Here is a 27,760-nt window from a genome sequence, read left to right on the forward strand (position 1 = left end):
CACGTCTTAATTTAAGACTGAGGTCATCTTGGCAAAAAAACCATGCGCAAATCCGCTTGTATTTAGATAGGTTTTAAAAATATCAATTTTTCAACATCAACTACTAAATGTTAGCAATTTTCCCACCAGTGTGTTGGGTGAGATAATTGAAGTTTATCATACTTATTTCACACAGTTGGAGGCTGATGGGAAAGCACTCACCTAGTGACCGAACAGCAGTATGTTCGATCACCAATATGGCTGCCAGTTCTTTTTAATTTAAAATGGTTCCATATAAAAATAAGATGATTTTCCGTTTAAATTAAGCAGATTTCTTTTGAATTTGCACAATTAAGAAATTAAGAAGATTTTTCCACTTAATTTAAGACGGAGGTCATCTTGGCAAAAAAACCATGCAGAAATCCGCTTGTATTTAGATAGGTTTTAAAAATATCAATTTTTCAACATCAACTACTAAAAATGTTAGCAATTTTCGCACCAGTGTGTTGGGTGAGATAAAGTAAATTTGTTCGAAATTTAAGTAATAGTTGTTATTATGGCAGCTTTTAATGTGATTTACTTGTTTCTGTTGAAACTTTTCTGATTCAACTGCGATTTACCAGTTTTTACTGAACCTTATTATGTTTCAGTTGAGATTTACAAAATTATCTTAGAGATTTAAAAATTTTGGCTGAGATTAAAAAAAAATCGACTGAGATTTACTTGTTTCAACTCAAAATCACCAGTTGTGTCTGAAACTTACCTGTTTCCGCTAAAATTTTCCTGAATTTTGACTGAAATTTACCAGTTTCAATTAAAACATTTTTTCGCAAGAAATTGTGGCTGAAATTTATGATTTTAGATTAAGGTTTGAAAGTTTGTGTTCAACGGACTGAAAATGAAGTTTACCAGTTTTCGTAAGTATTAAAATATTTTTTATTAAATTTACCAATTATGGTGTTTAGCAACACTGTCATTCCGAATGAATTTTGAATTTCAAAAATATAAAAAAAAAAATGCAACTGCCAGAATAGCACAGTCTTCCTTGTACTCTGTGTGTTTTTATCAACAATAAATACTTCCGGTACGTGACAACCAGATACAAGGAATATCCGTTTAAAAATTCTCAAGATTTCTGCGGAAGGATCAACTTATTTTTACTTCAAGTGTGGTTTTAAAATAAGTGGCACGGGTCGAATCAATTCAATTCAATCATATCATAAATCTGCTGGTATTAAAATATTTAACCCCTTCCCTGGGTAGACTAATTCCAAAAGAAACACGTAAAAATCATGAAAAGTAATACTTTACTTTTAAGGGATATACATTGATATTGACACAAGAATTTTCACCCTTATTTTAGCACAAGATTATCTTAATTTCATGGCCGTAGTCAGGAAAATATTTCAAAGTGGAAGTCTCTTTAAAACTGAAATTGTCGTCCAGCTTATTTAAAACATGAATTTAGTTTACTTTTTTTTTCAATGTAAACACTAGTCAAAAATAGTAAAATGGTTTTGAAAAAATTTTTGAAGAGCAGGTAGCTATTGCATTTTTCAGTCCAATATTTGTAAGAAGGAATACCACAGACTCTCATTAAACATCTCAAATTAAAATGTTCTAAAAAGGCAAAAAATTAAAAATTTCGTTCTTGTTGATTCTCATCAATTCATGTCACCCAACACAGTGAAGTGAAAATCGATGCAATAATGTCAAACATTGAAACGGCGGTATTTCGTGCCCAATCCCTTGCAATTTTATTTTTTAATTCATATAGATTCTTCTTGTACAAGGCCAATCACAAAAAAGCTGATTCCATTGATAGCTTATCATCATATTTGGGTCTTCAAACCCCAGTAACCCTTTTCTTGTGCAGCCTTTGTCTAATATGTATTTCATTCTTTTAACAGTGCTGCACTATCATGATGGCAAGTTCGTATAAAGTTTCATTTGATACCTTAATCAAAAAAACAACTTTGACATCTGGTAAATGTTGTTGGTTCGTTAATTTTTGACAATAACGATGATGAGAATGCATTTTTTTTACGGAACGGGAAATGTGCACACAGGAAAAGAAAAATTAAATAATTCGCACACGCAATTAATTTTCTTAGTTTTTCTTACAGAAAAAAAAAAAAAAAACAAAACCCCCAACTAATTTAATTGTTTCACTTACAAAAATTACAAAAAACAAAACAAAAGCGAAAGTGACAGCAAACATAATTTAAGTTAAGTTGTTCATTGAACTTCTTCTACTTGTTCATTTTATATATTTTTTTTACGCAATGGTGCAATTTTTTTTTTTTTGCTTTACTAATGTTGGAAGACAATGGGGGCAAGTTGAACACGATTAATTGGATTAAATATTTTTCCATCAGTTAAACAATCAAAGTTGTTGGAAATGATATCAGAGAGAGAGGGAGGGAAGGCAAACAAAAAGTTAAAATTACAAAAATAGAAACTAGCAATTGCACAAAGTTCAACATTTTTTTTTTTTTTCTCTCAAGATAATTGAATGAACGATGAGACGAAGAAAACATACATTTTCTGCAATTTTTAAAGAACAACGAACTGTCCGTTCAGAAAAGATCAAATCCGTGGGATGAGAAAATATAAAAAAAAAATTAAAGATTGTTTTTTTTTTTTTTTGTAATTGGATCGATTAAGTATTTGTAATTATGAGAAGATTATTATTATGATGTTGTCTTTATGAAAAAAGTCATGTTTTTCTTAATTGGAGACCAATGAAGTGTGCATTAGTTAGAGCTCTATGGAGTGGGAAGTCAATGATCAATCTGAGAGATTCTATTGAAGATGACCTATTCATCCCAGACAGATAAATATAAAGTTATCTTGGGATTGTTGTTTTGATAGACTTTGTTTTCTTGAAGTGACGTTTATAGAGTAGTCGATTGGATTTTATCGATGCCCATGATGAGAGTCATTGATCTTTGAACTGATGTGATAATTGTCAATAAGACCACCTAGACGAAAAGCTTCGTTCAGGTTGATTCTGTTCCAATGGAATTTTAATAGCGCTACATATATTTCGTCTAGTTTCATTTTAACAAAATACCTAATAATTTTTAAAAAGTGGTAAGTCTTAATTATTTTTCCTCCAAATGGGAAGAAAAATTTTTTAATTTTTTTTATAACACAAATTAAAGCTTTAATGTTAACATAAAATTCCTTCTAGAATTAACATAAAAACTCATATTTTTGTTAATAAAGACATTAATTCTAAGCTAATCGTGTCTTTTTGTTTTTTTTTATTTGTTTTTTATTTCTGAGCTTCTGACCCCAAAAGATAACTGTTTATAAACATTACAACGACAGGGAGTATTTTGATTTGATTGCATGGACAGTCCAATGCATTTGCAGTATTTTTCATTTTTTATTTTTTTGTTTTAATCATCGATTACTGATAAATTTAATGCGATTGACCGTTAATATTCTCATTAAATGATAAAAATAATATTTATGGAGGTATATAAATATGTATATAAAAATAAAAATCATTTCAATCTTTGTTAAAGATAAAAAATGTCAAATAGATAAAGGTGCATTTGGTCAATTTATTGATTAGGACAATAGCCCTAACTTATTTGAGTGCCTTAGGTTTTCTTAAAAAAAAAAAATCATTACAACAAATTATAAACAACAAACAAAAGCAGAAATAAAAAAAGGCGGTATTTATTGTAAAATTGAATATTTTTTGATAAAAGTAAATAAATATTTAAGTAAATTCAATCAAAAGATTGGAGATTAAAATAGATTTGGGTCAGAATTCTGATTTGATTATATTTATATAGTTTTTTAAACAAAATTTTGAGATTTTTCAAGTAGGTACCACATTGTCAATATGTAAGTAAATAAAAATACGGAGAAAAAAAAGGGAACCTTAAAAAAAGATGATGCCAACCTTAAATCTCTTTCTCTTAAAACCATACGATTTCCGCTTATAATAAGTGGATTTCGCTTTAGTTCTGTTAATTTTAAGGTGAACTTGTAGGATCGATCCCCAGAGGCTGCCAGTATTTTTTTTATTAAAATGTTTCCACATAAAAATAAGCTAAATATGCGCATTCAAGAAATTAAGAAAATTATTCCGCTTAATTTAAGACAGAAGTCATCTTGGCAAAAAATCCGCTTAATTTAATGTGTAATCCACTTGTTTTTAAGGGAAAAGTTTTTAGCAGGCTCCAGGTCTATTTACTATTTGAAGAAATCACTAGTAATTTTGTATAATAGTTTTGATGTGGTGTATGAACTCATATTTGTAAATTGTAATACTATAAGGAAAAAAGGGGAGCGGGTCAAAATTCTGGCTTCAAAATTCTGTTTTTTTAACGAAAATTCTGTTTTTCAAAATTCTACTTTTTTCTATTCTGTTTTTCAAACTCTACCAGCGCTTACAGCTCATTTATGTACTTCAACATTCCTTACTGTTTGTTGTTTAACTGTCGTAAAAATTTTTATAATGGATAGAGAGACTTTCTTATAATTCACATCCTATAAACAGTTGAAAACTAGTTAGAAACTATGAATTTTAACCCGGCAAAATTTTGACCTCAAACCGGAAAAAAAAGATCACCTATAAACCAGCGGATTCCTGCATTTTTTTTTTTGAGAAGATGGTGGCATTCGTCTTAAATTAAGTGGAATTCCGCTTAATTTCAGATATTAAAATTAATTCCAATTATTTTAAGAAGGAAGTCATCTTTGCAAAAAATTACGCAAAAACCGCTTGTGTTTAGGTGGTCTTTTTCTCCGTGTAGTAGAATCCCGAGGCGCAATAGGTAGAGCGATGGGCTTCCACGCCTGAAGTTTCGATTCAAATCCAACCTCCAACTTAGATATTTTCTTCAGGGGTACAGTTTCTTGCGAAAAATTAAAAAGCCTCGAACATTATGATCGTCATGAAAAATTGCATTTTTGCTGGTTCGGATTCAGTGGTAAATTGTAGGTCCCTTCCATTCTTACAAATTGATTTCACATACACAAGAATGGTTGAGAGAATAAGAGTTGTAAGTCAATGGTCCTTGTAGAAGGTCGTTCCAAAAATTGATTGATTTATTTATTTTAAACATGCATATTTCTAAGAGTGTGCGTAGAGTACATTGTACTGATCAATTTTATGGAACACAAAGCGTCATTTAATAGAGCATTTAGGGGCAAGTTTTTAATTTGTGAAGAAAACTATCTGTAATATACTGTCTTTTGTACATTTCAAAAATTATGAAGATCACAAATAAGCATTTTCCATTAAAAATAAATAAAAAGTACTCAAAAGTACACTAAAAAGTAATAGAGATACATAGGTTCAACCTGGTAAAACTTAGTTTTCCAACCATTTACTAGATGAAAAATCAAATATGGAAAGTAAATGATAAAAATTATAAGAAAATTTTACAAGAACTATGAAATCCTATATAAGACAACTGTAATGAATTCTGTACACAAGTGATGTACTATATTTGTATTACCGCAATGCATTTTATTTTTGCAATAAACTTTCTATCCTTTAATCAAATTCTCTTAATCATCTAAACTCCTCAAAACCAATTAAAACAAAACTAACAGACCTCTTATCAACTAATGATTTTGTTGACTTGTTCATCTATTCTAGGCCTCTTCTATTTATAAATGCATCCAATTCAAAATGTAACATCACCCTTATTTGTCAAATTGATGCCAGACATATCAATTAAATTTTTTTTTTTTTTAATCTCATGCCAATTTTCCAGTCGAATGCCACGTCCGTTTTGTTCTATCATTAAGCATGAGGCACACATCAAACAGTAACCCAATGTACCATACAACCGCATCTGCTACATCTGTTCTATAATAATTTCGTCTCTCTTTCTACATTCATATCTGATTTAAAAAAAATATATATTTATAAAAAGCCATTTAAGCAAAGGAAAAAACATGTGTTTTAAGTTACACTATAATTTGTCCCTTTTTTTTCAAAAAAAAAAAATATGATAAACCAAAAAAAAAACACACTTTTTGACATTTTACGAGCTGCAAATTCACATGAGACCACAGCACTTTGCTCTTAAAGTGCACCAACCTCGATGTGATAATACTGTCTGTGGATCTGAGTGGATACATGCTCCTATAAGAGTCCTATACTACATTTCATATGTAAAATGTTAAATGAGTTTGTTTGCAGTTGGTCTTTTGGTAATATTTAAAAGTCGGCTCCAATAAAGAGTTCAAAATTAAATTTATCCGGTAATAAATAAATCTTTCGGTGAGTTTTTTTTTAATGTGTCGCGGTTTCTTTTGTAAAACAAAAAAACATTTACGCAACCAAATTGACTCTTGGCTGATATTAATTTTTTTATAGAACTCGAAAAAATATGTCGAAAATTCATCTCCATCAGCACCAAAGTGGTCTTACACAACAACCACGAATCCACAAATGAATCCATTTCCCATTATCCACGAACCACCACTCCCGATATACTTCTACCATCTGTCTACTTTTGTCCATGGCTCGTGTGAACAAACCAACATTATTTATTTTGATGGAGAAAAATCTGGAAGGAACCACTCGATGACTTTAATGTTCATATTCTTCACGAGGCCATTTGTGGCAATATTATCTATGGAGCAAAGTGCTTACTCTGCCAATTTCAACAACTTAACGATCGTGGTCGTGTCGTGACCAAAATCAAGTTGTTGGTACATATTGGGCCTCTATTTGAAATGTCGAAGTTGAGCAGAAGTAGTTGTGATAGTGACTCTTTCAATTTGGAGAAAAAAAAAGGTGAAACACATTAAAAGTTAACTTAAATGTTAAAGGGGGATAAGATTTATTTTATTTAATACATTTTTGTTAATTTTTAATTGTTTATGATGTAATCTTTGAATGGAAATAAACGTTAACACTTTTAAATTGATGATACCTCAAATCTAATTTACGGCAATGTCTTAGGTCGTACCTATTTCAAATTACTTAAAAGTTTTGAATGACTTTGACCCCTAAGTTGGTTTTTGTTAGGTAAAAATTAGAGCAGGCACTTGAGTTTTTTTTTTATTGTACAAAATTTTGTTGAATTTTAGAGTACAAGTAATGTAACATCTGCACTTGTGTGATACATGATTTTAAGGTGTTTTTGAACCCAAAACATAATAAGAAAAAAAAAAAAAATATAGCTATAGGTACCGCGCATTGATCATGTTGAAATTTATTATATGAAAGTAGCGCCCAACGTAAGGCAAAAAGAGAATTCATCTAGTTATTTTTTTGTCATTTACTCCTTGAAATTCTTTGTTTGGAGAAACGCAGTAATTAAAAACTGAGTTGCTTTCATAACTACTTAAAACAACAAATATTCAAGTGGCGCCCAACGTGAGAAAAAAAAATATATGAAGCTGTTTTTGCTTTTTTTGTTTTTAAGTTTCTTGTATTCGAGAAAAATAGTGGATTATTTAAAAGGAAATATTCAAATTGGCGCCCAATGTAACATTGTACCAATTTTGTATTTTTATTTTACATATATTATTCTACATAAATATTCAAAAAAAAACTTCTGCCAAAATGTTTCTTATAAAGTTGCTTTATAAGTTAAGAATATTTCACTTGAAAATATTGATTCATATATGTAATAATATTTTTTTTTCTTTTCTCTTTTTAGATGACGACCCATGGTGGGATCAAGAAATCAATTCATCATTGAATCTAGGTAAGGTACTGACTTAATTTAAACTCATTTTTTTTTCCAGTAGGTGTAAAGTGTGTATTATGCTTTCTAATAACAAGCATGTAGTAGATACACGAGGTACCCATACCTTCCACCTAACCTAATTTTTGATTTTTATGGTCATTAAAAAGTAATTAGACCCTTTGTTGGGAAATAAAAATGAGTTGATAGGTTGTATGTAAGTGGATTTGAGACTTTAGAGGGAGATATAGTTGTTGAGTTGTTAATAAAATATTCAATTTCGATAGATCAAAGTTATTAAGAAAAAAAATAAAACAAAAATTGGTTTAGTTTAATGCAAGATCAATAGAGCCCGAATTTTGTAAATGTTTTTTTAAAATTTTTTTCAATGAAAATCTTGAATTATATTAGCTTAAAAAATGCATAAAAAAACCTTAGAAAATTATGGTTATTCAAAAATGAGAAAAAATTAGGCAAACAATTCTTGTATATAAAAAAAAAAAAATTAAGATGTATGTACTTACCTATGCAATAAAAATCAACAAAGCGATAATTTGTGGTTTTTAGTTTGTAAGTTTTGTAGTTTTTTTTTGTGTTTTCATTCAGTACCTAGTTGTACCGTTGCTTGTGGTTTATTATGAAGTCTATAATAATTAATGTAGCTTACAATACTTTTTTTATTTTGACCAACAAATTGAAAGTATGAATTTGGTAAAGATTAACGTTATGTGTACACTACGGTAAATTCATATGGTTAATGGCAATTACAGAGTTTAAGTTATGCATTAGCAAGTTATTGTAATATTTTATATTTGATTGCGGTCATTGGTTTTCCGGGGCTAACGGACTTGAAATTTAAAGTTAATTAATTTAATTTTAAAGGAAAAGCTAATGTAAAGAGCTTCAATAAATCAATAAGTTTATTTCAAGTTAACAAAATTAACAGAAAGTCTGTCATTGAACGTGCTTAAGGGCCAAAATCATGGAGGTTAAAAATTTTAGTTCCAGCCAGTTTTCATTTTATTTCATCTTATTTACAGAAAAAAAAGCGTTCCCAAGATGATTTTCAAAAGTCTTATAAAATTAAAAAAAAAAATACCATTACTTATATTTTAATAAAAAGTTGTCCGAAGAAATATTACGCATTGTACCAAACTGTCTTAAAGTGTCAAAATTTTAATCATCTAACGTAAGAATGGCGCTGCATACCTAAATTCTTGAGTGCTTTGCCCGTTTAACCGATAAAATGATAGTTATACAGAACATTTCCACCTCCATGATCTTGAACCTCACGCATTCTTTTTACTATTTCAAACACATTGTATTAATTTTGCCCCAATTAATTAACAATTTTAAGTGAAAACTTAATTTCAGTGTGATATGTAGTTCATATAATGTAAGGATCAATTCTGCATTATTTCGGGAACGCAGCTGGTACAATTTGCTTGAATCTACATTATCTTTTTTGTAGTGCCAAAGACAGTAAAACCCAAAAATTCATTTCAGAAATGACTGTGCACCAAGAAAATGCACCAAGAAAAATCTTTTATTATTTAAAAATGTTCCCGATATGATGAGTTGATCGTTCCCGAAATGACTTTTTTTTATTATTACCCTGCATTTTCTGTGATTTTGATGATAAATTGAAAAATAAGGTTATAGTGCGCGGTACCGGATAGCGAAAAATTAAAGACCGCCGAGTAAAAAAAAAATTGGAAAATATTTCATTAGTCAGTAGAATCCAAAATAAAAAGAGACCATAATTTCAATTAAAAAGTTAAATTGACCTCAACTCCATATGCGTTTCGCCCAGGTATGACAGTGGGCTCATCAGTTAGATGCTGTCATACCCTTACTAAGACGCAAAATTTTGGTCCATGAATACAGACACTTATAAAAATCACAACTTGAATAGACTGTGAATTTTAATATTTTAATATTATTTTATTTTATTTCCCCTAAAATATTAAAATTCACAGTCTATTCAGGTTGTGATTTTTATAAGTGTCTGTATTCATGGACCAACATTTTGCGTCTTAGTAAGGGTATGACAGCATCTAACTGATGAGCCCACTGTCATACCTGGGCGAAACACATATGGAGTTGAGGTCAATTTAACTTTTTAATAATAAAAAGTTATTAACTTTTTAATTGAATTATATTCAATCACTCCGCTTAAAAATAAAAATAATTTTTATTTTTATTATTTTTTTCACTTTGTAGACCATAATTTCTTCAGGTTCTAAGACTCTATGGTAGTTAAAATAAATATCAGACCAATGTTGATTTGATTATTACTTCCCCGCCGGTTCAAGTTTATTTTTCAAAAACAAGTCTTTAGGGCTTAAGTCAGTATTTTAATATGGAATGACAATGTTTTTTCTATACCAGCTCTAGGTCCAAAACTTGACTTATTTATTTGGGCAAAACTAAAGCTTGAAATCAGAGCTACCGGATTTTTGAGAATCAAGATCATTAAAAGCCTTAAGACCTTACAAAAACTTGATTGGAAAGTAAAAATAATTATGCGTTTGCTATTGAAAGCTTAAAATATTTGAAAGCTTAGGAAACACCTATTCCTAGTTTGATGACTGAGGAGTGCAGGTCCCAAGTTGGGCGCCAATTTTGAGAAAATTGTTAAAAATAAGGAATATCTGCTAATTTTAGATGAAACTCAAACATAGACAAAAAAAAAAAGTCTTTTGAAAATCGAAAGTTGGGTGCCAGTTAAGTCAAAAGCTCGAAAACTCAGGCTTCTAAATTTTATTTGGCCAAGTTATGTTATTCATAATATCATATTATTGATTAAAAGGAAACCTGATATCCTTCTTAATAACAAACATAATTAATTCCTACTATTAGCACCTGAATTTTTTCTTCTCTCAATTTCATTTTCGAGAACTTCAATAAATAATCTGCGGCTTTCTTTTGCATATTGCTATAAAGTCTTCAAGTCTACGTCTGCATCTATCATCTACAACACATCTCCCTTATTTATCCTTCTCAGATTACCTCTTCATTGTGCCCAACTAACATGCAAATACATATAGACATCAGAGTGAGCTAGTCACGACAATTAACATTTCCGTCCGTCAAAAGACCCCTTTTATGTTATCCGATGATGCAGTCGTCGTCGCCACCAATCCGCCATATCCATATAATAAATATTATAAGGGCATCAGAATATGAAGAAAATGGAAACCTGCCTTATAAACATATTCGTATACAGCGTGGCTGGGGCTGTCGACGCACGTGTCGGTCGGTCGAGAGGCGCGTTGAGAAGCAGGTTCCGATTCAATGCACTTCAACCTCCTTATGATGGTGTCCGGATGTGTTTTAGTTAGTTGGCCTAACACGTTCCAAGATTAATATACACAACAAGATTAAACACATACTTCAACTGGTCACACCCCTGATATATGTCTGATGCGATGTTTGATGGTGTTCTCTCTGCTGACACAATAAACAGCCAGCCAGGAACTCGCTATAACCATCCAATAGAGATGCTAATCGCGCAAAAGATACGGAGGAAGTTCCTATAAGAATTATTGCGTAGTCTTATGGAAATAGAATTGCAATGGCACAAGACACACACACACCTTGTCCAAAAGGTGTCGCGAATTGATCGTGTTGAGATTTATTATATTGAGAAATGGGTATTGTTTTAGGGCCCACAGGGTACATTGATTTAATACAACTGACAAATATAATGGCGGGGTTGTGTGCAAAGTGACTAACAACGTGTGACATAATTTATTAATAAATTTATTGGATTGTCTTTGGTTTGGAGTTTCATGATTTGAGTACATTTTGATTTATTTATTACCCAATGAAGCAAATCTCAGTAAGTCTTTGAATTAACTAGCACACAAAGTGACTTACCTGTGGTCATTTAAAATAAGTCCTAGAATTAAATTGAAAAAAAAAAATCACAAAGTGGCGCCCAACGTAGGTATGGCACAAAGTACATTTAGTTATAGTTTACTTACTCTTTAAAATTCCTGCTTTGGAGAAACAAAGTAACTAAAAGTTTGGAAGCTTTGAGAACTATTTAAAAAAAAAAAAAATATTTAAAGTGGCGCCCAACGTGATAAAATAAAATTTATTGATTTGTTTTTTAATCACTAAACTCTTTTATTGAAGAAACATACCTACTATTCCAATTAAAAACTAACTGATTCCTAATTATTTGAAAAAAATATTCAAAGTGTCGACCAACGTGAGGCAACAAAATGCGTCGCTCTAGTTTGTTTATTTTTTTTTTTCTTAAAATTCAAGTTTAAATCTCTTGCTTTGGAGAAACGTAGAATTCCAATGTGAGAGCAAATAAGGTTCATACTATTTTTTCTAAAGAAAATAATCAAAGTGGCGCCCAACGTGGGAAAACGCTCTATTTTTGTTTTCATTTACCTAAACTACTTTTTAAAACACTTCCGTTTGAAAAAAAAACATATAATTCTGATTTAAAAAAAAAAAACTAACTTTCATAATTATTTCAAAACTAAAAGTGGCTCCCAACAAACGTGAGGAAACAAAATGCTTTTATATGCTTTGTTTTTCAAAAGTTTTCTACAATACTTTTGTGCTGGGGAAACGGAAGAATTTGAATATCCTTAATAATTATTTATAAACAAAATGTATAAGTGGCGCCCAACATGAGATAACAAAATGCGTCACTATAGTTTGTAAGTTCTTTTTCCTTAAAATTCAAGTTTAAAACTTTTTTTCATAAAAGAAACTTAAAATTCCGATTTGAAAGCAACTAACGTACATATTTGTTTTCCAAAGAAAATATTGAAAGTGGCGCCCAACGTGGAAAAACAAAATGTTTCGCTCTAGTTTTCTTTTCATTGTAATTACTTTTTTTAAACTGTTGCATTTGAAAACATAGAATTCTGATTCAAAGGTAGTTATTTCAAAGTGGCGCCCAACGGGCGAAAACAAAATGCATCGCTCAAGAGTTTTTTTTTTTTTCATTAAAATTAATTATATTGCCAAAAATTTTGGCAATGGAGAAACGCAGAATTCCTATTTAAAAGTAATCAACCTTCATAATTATTTTAAAAAAATACTCTAAGTGGCGCCCAACGTGAGAAAAAAATTCTATAAGAGTTTTTGCTGAAACAAAGGAATTTGATTATAATTAATTATCCTTCATAATTATTTAAAAAAAAATAATTTTAAAGCGGCGCCCAATATGAGAAAACAAAATACATTGAGATAAAATTTCTTCACTAAAATTACTCTATAATTCTTTTGCATAGCATAAATTACAGTAATTCGACTAAAAATAACTTTCTTATTAATTACTTTTTCAAAAATAATTTAAGTGTTAAGTGAAATCACACGAGAAATCTCTAAACAATACATATTTTTATGTTCACCTCTTTTTTAATCTAAATAAATTTGTTATTATATCAGCAAAAGTTCAATAAACGCCCCATAACAATTCCAATACCATATCAAAATGCAAAAACCTTTCACGAAACATCAATCAACTCTGTCCAAATCTGACATCATACACATTCATCTAATTAAAGGTTCCAATCTGATGTGTGTATGTTGCGCTTAAAAATGGAAAAAAATAACAATAATAATAAAAACCATGCTAAACGCCTACTCTAAAAAAATAGCTAGTTTGAAGATTAATAGATAAATCTATAGACACTCGTATATTTCTTAATCTCAAGCAACAACTGCAGCACAGCTGAGCTGAGCAGCCTCCTCCTCCAATCGCGACTTTAGTGCTGCTATTTGCGTTGCATGCAACTGGCGCGAGTGGAACCAAAACCAAAACAAGTTTCGCAAGTTTCAACAAAATAGATGATCGTGGGAAGCAAACGTGTCGTGCAGTTTTTCCAATCTCAAAACATTGTGGTGGCGGATTTAAGTTTTCTTTGGTTTTATTTTTTGTTGTTGGTATTTGTGCCCCATCATTGGACTTATCCAAGTGTTGTAAATCAGTTTTGAGTATGAATTAATGAATATTGTTGTTGTTGGTTTTTTGTTGATAAATCTTTTGGATTTGTTCTGAACTCTTGCAATAGTTTTTTTTTTTTTTAATTTTAATGACATCCAACAAAGTGAGTTTATTGCTGTCTTGGGTGATGCTGGGGGCAGATTTCATCTCATTTCATAACCCCAATTGAAATCTCACATGTAAGTTGAATGAATCTTGGATCTCATTGAGAGAAAAAAAAATCAGGTTTTTCGTGCGCCGACCTACGAACAATCTCATATCATAAGAGAAAGTATATAAATGTTGTTCTTTTCCCAGCATCCAGAAGTCACGCTCACGATGTTGTGTGTTGTGATGTGTTGTGCCATGGAACCTTTAAACTGTCATGAAATGATTTTCTTCTTTTCAAAATTTCGTTTTTATTTTAAAGTCATTACAAAAAAAAAAAAAAAAAACAAGACCAAAAGCTAAAAAAAATAGGACGAAATTTTGATTTACTTGAAAAAGAATGAATCGTGGTTTCTTCTATAAACTCTTTACAATACATTTTATCAGTAAGTATCGATCACGAAAGAGGGCGTTTTTTTTTTTTTTTTTTGAAGTCTTACTGATGCATACTTTATGATGATGAAGTATCTTGCGCAGCATCTTAAAAGTTCGGTATCCCAAATTGATTTAACATAAAGTGAGAGTTTGAATTTTAAATTGAGATTTAAGAATGAAAATAAAAAACGAGATTCTGAAAGAAACTGAATTAGGTCAGTGTTACCACAAAAACAAAAAAATAACTGCTTCGACGTGTTTTGTCACAATTTCAAGTAGATGTCCAAATTTTGATGCAAATGATCAGCTGTTTGGATGTTTCTTTTTGTTTTTTCTTAATTTGATCAGATTTTAATGCAATGGTTTTAAGTGTTGATTTTGTTTATTGTTTTCTTTGGTTTATTGTTTTATTTTTGATGAAAGTTAAGAGATAGAAAAAAAAACAAAAAAGTTATTATCCAGCAATAAAAAGAGAAAATTGAAGAATTAAAACTATCATCATATTCTTTAACATGAAAACGAAAGTAATACCGTATTAAGACATTCTTTAAGTAAAAAAAAAACAATAATTCGATAAAGTAGTTGGTTACAAAAAAAAAAAAGATTAGATGGCGCCCAATGCGTGGCCTTTAAATCCATATTTGTATTTAAGTTCAAAAAATTTAACTTAATTTGTCCTTCCAAAACCACAATTTTAATTTTTGGGGATTTTTATTGAGTTGGCGCCCAACGTACGATTCAAGAAAAAACTTTATTTTGATTTGTTTAATAAAATTCAAAGATTTTCTTATAGTTGACGCCCAACGTATGATTTTTTAAATATACTTTTTTATCTGTGTTTAGTAGTTTCTATTAAAGGAAAAGGAAACGTTCATATTCTTTGAAGTTTTTATGGTTAATATATATAAACTTGTTTAATTGGCGCCCAACGTGTGCGTTATCTTTGGATTTACATTTTTTTCTGTGAATTGATTGCCCCTAATATATTTTGAACTTTTCATTTAGATGACACCCAATGTGTGATCTTTTAATTTAAAATTGTATTTATTTTTGACAAGCTTTATAAATTTAAACCGTTTTTATGGTTTCAATCATATTTTATAACTTAGTTGATTGGCTCCCAATAAATGACCCTTAAATTGGAATTTTTGGCCTGGTGTTAAAATGCTATGTTTAAAATGTTTTTTTTTATTTAGAAATTATTGCCTCTTTCATTTTTGCAACTTGTCATTTAGATGGCGCCCAACGTTTGATCTATAAATTTTAAGTTGTATCCATGTTTGAGAAGCTTTATGAAATGTACACTTTTCAATGGCCTAAGTTAAAACTTAGTCTTCTAACAAAAAAGTTGATTGGCGCCCAACATGTGAACTTTATATTGAAATTTGTACCTGTGTTAAAATTCCTGTCTTAGTCTTTGTTTAAAATGTGTTGTCTTTTGAGAAATTATTGCCTCTCTTATTTTTTGGACTTTTCATTTAATGGCGCCCAACGCGTGATCTGTAAATCTTCAGTTGTATCATAAAAATAGATTGGCGCCCAACGTGTGACCCATAAAAGTAGTATCCACGTCTAGGTCCATGTTTAAAAATTGTTGTGTTTAGTCTGGTTAGTTCACATGACCAACGTGTGACCGTTAGATTGAAATTTTTACCTGTGTTAAAATGCTCGTCTTAGTCTAAGTTTAAAATGTGTTGTCTTTTGAGAAATTAAGGCCTCCATCATTTTTGGAATTTTTCATTTAAATGGCACCCAACGTGTGATCTTGTATCTATGTTTGACAAGCTTTATATGTTATTTAAATACTAAATTTAAATTTTTTTTTTTTTTAATCTTTGTTCATTCATTTATGAAGTTATTCATAACATTGACGCCCAACGTGTTCACAATTATAAATTTTCGTCTCTATTTTGATGTTTTTTAATAAACAACATTTACACTCTTTCAAAGCCTTGTAAAAAAGGTTTAGCACTGTCATAAAAAAATATATTTCTTTTTTTCATTTACCTAAATGGCGCCCAATGCGTGACCTTTTCTTTTTCTTCTTCTATGATCTTCAAATACAATTTTTTGTTCGTATTTGATGTTTTTATAAAATAAAATGCTTATATTCTTTAAAGACCTTTATAATTTCAATTGGCGCCCAACGTGAGGTCTACCAAAACTTTATTGAAAACTTTAAATCCTTTCTCGGTGTAAACTATAACAAGATGTCATTGAACTTGGAGGATGTTCCGTTCTGTTTCTGAAATGAATACATGAATTCAGCAACTCTCAATCCCACTTAAACTTTTTCTTGTTCAGTGTACAGTACACTTCCACCGATGATGAAAACTCATTTTAAAAGCAGACATGCCTTTTTGCCATCTTCATCAAAACAAAACCTTTTTATACTCCTACACTCTATGTTTTTTTTGTTTCTGTTTCATCCAGGAATTTCATTTTTTCCTGGAATATTAAAAAATACCTACATCGAAACAAAAAACCCAAACAAAACAAAAAGAAAACTCCTTGTCTCTAATTTAAATTCGTTTGTGTATTCACCGTCTGTATATTTTTTTCTCATTTCAGTTAAAATCCAACAAAAAAAAAAAGAAGAGTGCAACAATATCGCACTTCATATACAAAAACCACAGAGAGAGGATTCTATAGGACGAGGACGACCAAAAATCAAACAAAAAACAAAGACAACACAATAGCAACAAAAAAATTCATATCCCCATCTCACACCACTACTCTGTCAAAAAATAAAAATCAATTATGGCTGCGATTGTATACGGCGGTAGTCCACGGCATCATGGTGGCCGTATGACATCCTCTCATCACCATCATTCCTCCTCCACAACTCACCACTATACTGCATCCTCAAACGTAACCTCACCCTCAGCCTATTCGCATCATCATCCGACAGGCAATAATCCCATCATCATGCCCCCGGCATCATATCTCTCAGGTGCTGGGCTAGCTCATGCAGCAACACTGCCTCCGCCACAATATAGTGGTGGTGGTTCACCCTTGGGTGGTTCCACACAGCAGACAATTCATCATCACTATCAGCACACATCTGTGATGTATACGGTAGGGCGTCATCACAAACGAAAATCGGCCGTGGAACTCTTGGCCGAAAGCAAACCATTTTATGTCAAGTCCGAAACGGTGCTCGATAGACATCAGCAATTGAATTTCCGCGGTGTGGTCAATTCTGTGGTAGGGAGTGTTGGTGGAAATACTGGGGGTACCGGTGGAGGAGCAGGAGTTGGAGGAGGTGTTATTGTGGGTGGCGTTGGTGCTAGTGGCAATGTTGGTCCCGTGGCTATTGTGGGTGGAGCTGGTGACCGAATATCGAATATAAATACATCCGGATGCATTATGTCACCCTCGCGGACACACTCTGCCGCCGGGGCAATGCATCATCATCATCATTCGCAACAGCGACAGGATGCATTGCATCAATCGCACCAACAACATCCACCTCATCATCGACCAGCGAATCGACGAAGTGCATCTTCCAGTTCCGATTTGCTGCAAACTAAGCTGAGGAAGCTCTTGAATGCCGATTCGAAGGAAGGTCCGATGCCAATGCCGGGAGATAGATATAAAAGTAGTGATCCGCAAAAGTATGATACTTTTAGTAAGTTTCAGGGTGGAAAATATAATCAAGAGGTGAGTTTTTGTGTGTGGTGAATTTCTTAACTTTGAGGTGAAATATTCTTTTTTCTGTAGCTATCGGTACATGCCTCGAATGACCAAAGTGATCTATCGGTGATGTTTCCCAGTGCTTTCCTTTCGCCTCAATCTCTGCCACCACACCCAGCCTCAGATGAAGATATTTACAGCTATGAAGCTGGAGTTAATGAACCGCTGGTTCTTACCGAAGACTACCGGGCTATAAGCCCTCCGGCAGAATATGCTGCTGTCGAGAGCTCGCCGGACAAGGAGCAAAACTCAAGGTGAGAGTATCCTCCTCTTTTTAAGAGAGTTTTCATTTTAAAGATTCCCTTCTCTTTAGATACCAAAGATCCTATTCACATTCACACGATACGACTTCAGACGAACATGACTACTCGTCACCATCGTACAATATCAACAGCCACAAATCCCTACCTGACCTGCACTCTCAAATTAGTCGACATTCACCTCACAGTGAGGTTTTGAGCTGTTGTAGTCGCGGAAACCGTTCAAATAAATCTGGCGGAAGTTCCTTGAATCGTGACTCTGGAGGCTCATCCGGACACTATACTCACCGAAGTGAGCCCTGCTGTAAACAACGTGGAGAACGAGAAGCCAACAAAATGTCTGTGTGTGTGAATCAAGCCGACTATCGTCGCGATAGTGGTTCATCAACCCAGCACAGTGGAAACTCCTACTACACCTACGGTATGGGCTCATCACGGTACACCGACTGTCCGGAGTGTCGTCTCAAGTATCAAAAAGAATCAGAGTGCTTGTTGAATTTCACAACTCCCGAGGTTCCGGAAGCCTTTCAGGATGACTACACCCCCGAGCAACAAACCCGACCCATAACGCGTTACTACGAAGATTCGCGTTACACATCGCAACGAAAAATCTATCCACCTCCACCAACACACCACCTACCGCAAACCCCTCATAAACAGACTCACAGTCCGACCATTCGAACGCCAACGGATGACGGATGCCTCAAGGAGCCCGAAGTGAGTCCTCCTCCGACCGGTTTCAAACGACAAAAGTGTCTTCGTTTCAAGCACCGCAATCGTTACTCCACTTCCAATGATCGCACGTCACAACGCAGTGGAGGCAGTGGCGGTTGTACGACCGCTGTATACGGCCCACCCGATCGTGAATCAGACGAAGATCGAAAACCCATTCTAAGATCGAAAAGTGACATTAGTGATCGTTACTATAATCGAGGATCACCCATGACGGAACAACCAATGAGTGGTGGGAAAAATTCAAATGGAATGGAAAAAATCCGTAGAGCAGAGAGTATGTCGCAATTGGAAAAATTCTTCGATCGACTTGGTTTGAATGAAGAGAAATTCGAAGAGATCTATAGTCCACCGAAAAGACGCTATAGCACGGATAATGATTCGGATCAATCGGGTTCGGTGTTCTTTTCTGACGTGAGTACAGTTGATTCGACACGCCTGCCTGACAGTACTGAAACTCAACCGCAAACAACTCAGCCATATCGACCGACTGAACCGCCATCTATTGTCGAACGGAATGCTCGAATTATTAAATGGCTGTGTAATTGTCGAAAATTACAGCTGACATAATTTTGTTTGGGTGCCGCTGTGAGATCATGGCGGCCTTAGTAAAGAGAAATTATGAGAATGAGAATTGTTTTTGGTTCTGGATTGCGATAAAAATTAAGAAAACAAACAGGCCAAAAAACAACGCACTCCTGAGGTGAGATGATAATACTTTTTTAGTTTGTATCCGTAGAACACAAAACGCTGACGTAACGTGACGTGACGATTATGACACGTATACAACAAATAAAGTAGTAGAATGTTTTTTATATGTAATGTGTAGATGGTGTTCAATATTCAATAAAAATTATTGTAAATTGATTGTGAATTCAGCTATAAATAATAAGAAAAAAAAAAACAAAAACGGGTTCAGTTCAAAGTGTAATAAGGCAGAGTAAATTAGGACGTCTAATTTATAATTGCAAATGTCAAATAAATGACAACTAGGGAGGCTATGAATTGTAATATCTGTCAGTTTGACAAATATGTATTTAAAATACATTGAACTCGGTTAAATGTCATTTTATTTAGCTATCTTATATTCAAATGCTATTTAAAATACAAAGGTTTACAAAAAACATAACGAAAAGAGTGGATGCAAAATGAAAGATCTAAACTAAGTGATTAAAGTGATATAAGTCGGTAATTATGTCGGATTTTAGGTATTTTCTTTTTCTTACCAGATATATCATTTTATGTTTTTTTTTTTAAGAATCACTGCCATATAATTATGATGGTTATTCATCTATAAGACAGAAACTAGACATTTTTCCTAGTTCCTAATACCTAATTTTATTTAGATAAAGCAAGCTAAATGTATCTTACTAAAGCTTCCATGTTTAAGTATATTATGCAAAAGGATCTAAGATTATTTTTTTCTTTTTTGAAACCAGTTTAAGACTTGAGAGCAAAAAGAGTAAAATTTAGCCCGTGGAATACAATGATAACATAGTAGTGGTCAAAATGATATTACAGAAAATCGAAAAATATCTCATATTAACGAAGTGACATCCATTACCCAAACATTAATTTATTGGGGATTGGAAAAGTTGAAATGCGCTACCGGTGGTCAACATTTGCAACCAAATAAACAGGACGGAAGGAACTAGCGCCGCGTTGTTGTGAGAAATGACAACAGAAGTGTCAAGCTGTCAAGCCTGACATTTTTTTTTTTTTTGTAAACAAACACTTTTCTTTCACATTCAGTGGTCGATTATTTTTTGAAAAAAGTCACATTTAAAACATTTATATTCATAAAAAGTAAATTAAATATCAGAATGTTAAAAAAAACTTCATATAATTCAAGTAAACAAGTGCGGTGTCGTGTTATTTACATAAATTTCGTTATTTCTGTCGTCGGTCTCTATCCCCTTTGTGTTTGGCAACCTCGAAGTCGTTTTGTCGGTCGCATCTCGGGCTGCGCAAAAACGAACCCAAAAAAAAAAGAAACAAAAAACCTTGCGTGAAAAGTTGAAGATCAATAAAGACAACAAAATGATTCCAACTGCTGGTGGCAAGTCACAACAACAACCGAACCAGGATCTAAGAAGAAGGCTGAACATGAAGCAGAACCAACAAAACTACACAACAACAGCAGTGTCATCACCAGCAACATCAGCAGGGGAATAAAGATAAAGTCATACTACGTAGGTAAGTTCTATTTGGTCAGAAAAACATATAGCTAATGGAGCTTTAAACTATCCTGCAGCCTGCACAGCTACACATTTAAAAGAATTTTTTATTAATTGAAAATCTTCTGTTTTTATCCTTTCTTTCAGATCATCATCTGACCTCCTAGAACCTAGATGATAGTCTAACGATTAGATTAAATGGTAGCAGAAGTTATATTAATAAATAATTATAATTATAAAATGAAAGAAATAATATCGCTTTATACAAATAATAATTGAAATAAAAATGTATATATATTTGTATGTACATACAAAATAATTTAATTTTTTTTCTGCTCCTGGGTTATTTCCTAAAATAAATGCAGTATCTATGTAAGTATTATCTGCTCTCAAGTTAAGTTAAGTTAAGTGGTGCATTTAAACACTGGCAAGTTTTCCTTGAAGGAACCACTGACCTCAATGCAATTACAATTTTTGTTTATGCAAAAAAAAATCTATTCATATAGTTGTTCAATTAAAAACGAAGAAAAAATAACAACAATAATAAAAAATTATTTTTATTTTAAATTGAACGTATTCAAAATAGGTTTAATATTTAAAAGATTAAAAATTTAATCTGCGTAACAGCATTCAGTATAGTATTTAAACAATTCAATTTGAAAGTTATAAATTAATGTAATTTCAGCAGACGCAATACGGCTTCATCATTCCTTTTATATATATAATTTGTAATATAATCGCCAGGATCCTGATGCACCTGCAGGCCTGGTGTTTTTTTTTTAACTTTCATCGGTAGACGATGTTTTTTCACTTGAATGCATTCGGATGATCTAATACGGGCATGTTAATGCTTACGGCTACAGGTGCTGAAGAATTGTCTCCACTTCTTTGTTGTTGTTTGGCATTAACCTGATAGAAAAACATATTTTTATAAAAAAAATCATGCTAAACGATTAAAATCAAATACCTACTTACCTCATTGCCTGCCTCAGCGGAATCTGTTATGGGATAATTATGTTGAAGGTGATTCCACCGACTGCAATCTCCCGAATTGTAATCACCAGATTATCATCTTTTCCGCTCCATCTCTTTCTCTACCAGAAGATTGCCTATTGCGTCCAACATCAATGTCAGACTTATGGGAATGCATTTTTTCAAAAATGCTCTCAATGTCTGCTTGCAATATTGAAGCTGTGTTGTTTGCATTAGAGCTCATTACCATGCCGCTGAATTACTTATATCCTTGCCTTCACCACAAATAAAACTCTCGCTTACACTGGCCGATGATGTTGAGGATTTTGTGCTTACACCCGCAGTTGAATCAATTGATTTTAAAGACGTCTTCTTGAAGAAGGTCAGCCAACATATGTATTTGACATTTTGAAGAATCGAATTGCTTTGGAATCCACTCCAGCCTCAGATGACTCTGAGAGCCTAGTCTTTTTTTTCAACAGCTTTTTCGTAGTTACAACATGGGGCTGGGCTGGTTGCATCTGTTGATATTGTTGCTGTTGGGCCCGTTTGTTGCATCTTGGGAAACGACAAAGAGCAAGTTCCACATTTAATGATATTGGACTGATGAGCTTTAGCCGAGAAAACATTCGTTTTCTCATACATCAAAATCGAGACGCGACCGCACAACGATTTCGGACGACAACAACACGATGGTAACAAAATATTTAATTCCGAATAAGTTTTATAAAAATTACGTTAACACGACACTAATATTTAATTTGTATGAACTTCTTTTTTAAGATTTTTGTATTGCTTTTTATGTATTTAATTGTATTAAACAGAAAGAAAACATTGAAATGCGAAAGAAAATTGTTTGTTTACAAAAAAAAAAAAAAAATGGCCTGACAGCTTGACGTAAACAAAACTATTTCCAATTTGTGAAGGCTAGGTGGCGCTAGTTCTTTCCGTCCTGTATATTTGGTTGCAATTTTTGACCACTACAGCGCTAGTAGTATATCCTCCAATCGCCAATGCCTGTGAAGTGACTAGCTTACGGAACATAGATATTTATCGGACCGCGATTTTTATAGAACATTTTTCAAGCTGAGCACAATCACTGTGATTGTAAATCCAGCTGTAAAAGATTTGACATACATTTTTTGACAGTGCTTCAACCTTGTCAAGTACTATTAAAGGTTGCCATATCAATACGTTTTTGATGTCACTAAAATGTAACGTTCACCTGTCAAATTTTAGTTATAAATCCACTTATACAGTATAACAAAACGTTTTTTTTCATAGAAAAACAACGTCGTGACATTTTTTACGTGTTGGCCGCAACAATGTCGCATTACATTGATAGGACATTAAATTCACGTTCAAATGATTTTATAGTTTGCAATTGAATTTTTGACATATTCTGACTAGTACATTTTCCACTGTCACGTGGAATTTATCGTTTGAAGATAAGACTCTCCCAAACCAATGACGACCGACGCGACGAAAACAAATGGTTGACAGCAGCGTTTTATTTCATGGACCGACAGGTGAAAAGTTTTACTTACTCAGTTTGTTAAGAGTTGAACAGAATGCGTCGCTCACCCTTCAAGCAAAGAGTTCCGACCTCGGTCCGAGCCCGCTCCGCCTCAGGCGGAGCTGAGTCCGACTTCGGCTCAGAAACGGGTCCGAAGGCGGCTCAAATTAGTATGGAAATTATAATCACCGCGGAGCCGATTTTATATGTATTGGTTTTTTCACCACGATTTCTCCTTCGACTTTGTGTTCATACACAAAAAATTGCAAGTGTGTGAGTGCAACCCCGTTTAGGAGGTCGGTGTCGGAGTGTCTTTTCTGAAATCCGTTTTCTTGCTTGAAGGGCAGCGACTAAAATGACAGCTGTCAGAAATGTGAAATTTGCATTGAAGTTACTAATTGGTAGGAAAATGCTCAGCAACTCGCCCAAAAGTTAACCTTTTTTCAATTTCGTCGCGCGATGAGTTTGACGTTTATGCATTTTGTGTACAGTTTCTTATTTTGTATTCATCTTAATAGCCTCTTCTTTGTTACCCTAAAAGTGAAACTTTAGAAGTTAACGAAGATCTACGTCAAATATATAATTGTTTTTGATGTAAACACCCTTTTCTATACTTATTTGAACAAATTTTTAAAAACTATTCTTAGGTGCTTCTTTGTAGTAGAAACTTCGTCGAAATCGAAACGCTTTAAACTTTTAAAAAACAGTAAAAACCTATAATAGAAATTATATAACTGCCACTTTAAACTAAACCTAAATATACCTCATTTCTCCCCCAAGTTTATATATATTTTTTTTTGTTTAACTTATATATGCACAAATTAGGCACACGTAATCAACAATTTTATTTACATAATTACCGACTGAATGCTTAAATATATCAAAAGTTTAAAAATTTGTCACACAAAAATGAAAAAATTACCTAAATAAAAAATAGAAAATCTTAATTAAAACAAAAAAATTATTTTCAAATGAAATAGAATCAAAAACTAAATATCAAAATTTTCTCACGCAAAACAAAAAAAAAAAAAAAAAACAAACCAACCAACCTATCTATAAAAAATATAAATTTAATTTTAATAAAAAATTAAAACAATACAAACAGAAAAAAAATAAAATAAAAACAACTTATACAACTAACAACCAAAAATTATTAATATTATGAATTTAATAAATAAAAAACAAAATCTAAAAATAATAAATCATACTACGCTTAAATTTAGTGTTAACTTTTTTGATCGACACAAATACAAATATTACTATAACTAGTTCATAATAATGTTTAAATTTAAATTAAAATTAAAAAATAATAATAATAATAAAAAAAAAACATGTTCTAATAATTTTTTCGTATACCTACATAATACCTATACCTAATCTAAGAAGAAAACAAAACAAAAAAAAGAACAAGAAAACATTCTAAAAAATACTATTTGTAGAAAAACAATTTAAATATTAGATTATTTATATAAAAATTAAATTTTAAACTGTAGACAAAATAAAAATTAAAACAAAAAAAAAATCAACATAATTAAAAAAAATAATAATAAATAAGATTATCATTATAAGAGTTTTGTCGTTTATGTTATATATTTTGTCTCTTTGTTATTCGTTTATTAATTTTATTTATAAAATAAAAATATAAAACAAAATTGAAAAAAAAAATAAAAAATTAAAAAAAAACAGAAAATTGTTGCGCTCAATGTTTGATATTTAAAATGAAATACTTAAACAAAACAAAAAAGTTAAATTGCATAACATATTCCTTTTCTATAATTTAAAATCTTGCCATTAATGAAAAAAAATTTAATAAAAATACAACAACAACACACAATCACTCAGCTCAATAAACATGGAATTAAAAATACATTTTGTGAAAAAAAAGAAAATACAAAAACAAAAATAAAATATTTATCTAACAAAAAAATAAATAATGAAATAACTTTGTTTTTAACAACAACTACAAAAAAAAGAACAACAACAATTATAAGAAACTATTAAGTAGATGCTAAAACAAAATAATTGTTTAGTATTTTATTGAAAGAAACTTATTACAAAAAAGATAACTTGTTACATTATATTATTTTACTGTGTATTTTAAATAAATCAAATAATTCAATGAGCATTCAATGAAATCGAACAAAAAAAAAAAAATAATTAAACAAAAAAAAATATATAATATATTATTATGATGAAGAAAAATAAAATCCCAATCGATTTTCAAATTAATAACAAAAAAAAAAATGGACCTTTTCCAGTACATATTTAGCAACAAAAGCATTAATAAATAACATTTATGTATGAAAAAAACTGTGCATTGTTTTTTTATTTTAAAAATTTTGGAAACCCGGCAGTCATACATACGTAAGTACTGGTTGTGACAAATAAGCTGCAGAAATGTCAAAAATACTTAACGAAATGTTACACATACACCACAGTGACCTTGTTAGTTAAAAATAAAAAATTGGATCAGTGGCGTAACCAGCCCTTTGGGGGCCCTGTATCCACATATTCTTGGAGGGCCCCTTCATCTCCTAGACTTGGATACAGCCTTAAGCCTTAACAACATTGATTGGTTCGAAAAGCGAAAATTTGCAAACGCACTTTTGTATAGTTTTCCGGACTGTTTTGCAGAAATTTGAAAAAAAAAACCAGACCGAAATGCAATGCTGAAACCTCGATTTTGCAGCTGGATTAGTTTTGTACAAAATCAGGAATGTAAGCGATTCATTTCGGTCTAGGTTACTTCAAAATCTGCAAAAAAAATTAAATTTTGCAAAACGCTAAAATCCTTGTTAAATTTAACCCATCGAAATATGTAAACGTTGACTTTAAAGTAAGATTCTGGATTTGAAATTCTCCTCTATTAATCAAGTTTTATTTGAGGTTTATAGATTTATGTGAATTTTTCTATAAACGACTTGTGCTCTGGTCACATGGGGGCCCCTATAATTCGGGGGCCCTGTTACATTGATACAGCTGATACAGCAGCAGCTACGCCTCTGAATTGGATACCGCTGGCTATAACAAAACAAAAAACATCTCTGTTATTTTAGATTTATTACTTATTTTACATCAAGATCATTTTTCTTGAAGTCCAAGAAAATTCTATTCTCGAACCATCATCAAAAAGGTGTCAGAAGATAGAAACATAGAATCAATCAATGTTAACAATGAAGCCCCACATTAAATATATTTATTGTAACTGTATTTTAAATAAGTTTTAGATAAGTTTTATCTTTAGCAACAAAACATCTTGAACAATAAAAATATTTTATATATACATGGGATTTTTAGGGACTTATGACATTACTTTTACTTTTACCGATATTGCAATGCTCTGTGCCAATTTTCAACTCTGAGAATTTTAAGGATGGATTTAGCTATTTCAACCTATATAGACCTAGAACCAGTGCTAAAAATCAATTTTACCACCGAATTCAGAAGATAAAAGTTGCTGAACCACGGATTAATATTTGTACAACTGGCCCTAAGCACTTCCCAACTCATTATAGTGCTACACTATACAGAACTCTATAGAGAATCTTTATACAATGTTTACAGAGAATTTTATATCGCACCTATAAGGACACTATAAGAGACTCCAGAGAATATTCTTAGAAAAATTATATCAGCGTTTACTTAAAGCCTTGGCCACACCGAAGGGTATATCCGGTAGCGGTACTGGTAATTGTATGAAAAATATTCCACACCTAAAGGTTGTTGTTCCAGTTTGGAATTTTTTCACATAATTACCCGTATAGCAACCTCATATACCCTTCGGTGTGACCAAAAGCCTTTAAAGGTGCGAATAGAGCCAGAACTATAATTGGAGGAAGCAGTCGGATGCTAATGTCAATATTGTTGTTGTTTTCTTTGACTTTTTGATAAGTTTTCATCCGTCGAGTGCGGTTGCGAGCGCTGTTCCCCTCCGTTTCGTCCGACGCATCCGACAATTATTGTTCTTTAAAAGCAAAATTGTTAGTCATGGCTTTGACTATTGCTGTCTCTATTTAATCAGTAGAAAAAGATAAAGACAAATAGCGTTAATACGTTTACGTATGATTTTCGTTTCGCAATCAAGTGTTTTTTTTTATTTTCAGATAAACTATTCAATGCAAACATTACCTAAGGTTTTCATTTCTCTAATTTCCTGAACGCCAAAAAAGCTTTTCTCTACACTTCCCCTCCATCCAAATGTCATCACAAAAAAAAAAATATTTTTTTTGACAACCAAAATACACGTGCAG

General features: G+C 31.9%; 1 protein-coding gene and 1 long non-coding RNA gene across 3 annotated transcripts in view; both read left to right on the forward strand.

Moving 5' to 3' along the window:
* Positions 1-19,712, forward strand: part of LOC129912687 (uncharacterized) — a 101,705-nt gene extending 81,993 nt beyond the window's left edge. For both annotated transcript variants that reach the window (XM_055991042.1, XM_055991043.1), the window contains exons 3-6: positions 7,629-7,676; positions 16,729-17,820; positions 17,881-18,107; positions 18,167-19,712. In XM_055991042.1, the coding sequence (XP_055847017.1) occupies positions 16,918-17,820; positions 17,881-18,107; positions 18,167-19,415 (2,379 nt within the window). In that variant the 5' untranslated portion in view covers positions 7,629-7,676; positions 16,729-16,917 and the 3' untranslated portion in view covers positions 19,416-19,712. The remainder of the gene's footprint in view (positions 1-7,628; positions 7,677-16,728; positions 17,821-17,880; positions 18,108-18,166) is intronic.
* A 733-nt stretch (positions 19,713-20,445) lies between these two features.
* Positions 20,446-21,341, forward strand: LOC129912688 (uncharacterized). Its single transcript, XR_008771882.1, has 2 exons — positions 20,446-21,041; positions 21,170-21,341. It is a non-coding gene; the product is annotated as an uncharacterized LOC129912688 (long non-coding RNA).
* Positions 21,342-27,760: the final 6,419 nt, after the last annotated feature.

The sequence above is a fragment of the Episyrphus balteatus genome, chromosome 2, assembly GCF_945859705.1.
Source record: "Episyrphus balteatus chromosome 2, idEpiBalt1.1, whole genome shotgun sequence".
In the NCBI taxonomy this organism is placed as follows: domain Eukaryota; kingdom Metazoa; phylum Arthropoda; class Insecta; order Diptera; family Syrphidae; genus Episyrphus; species Episyrphus balteatus.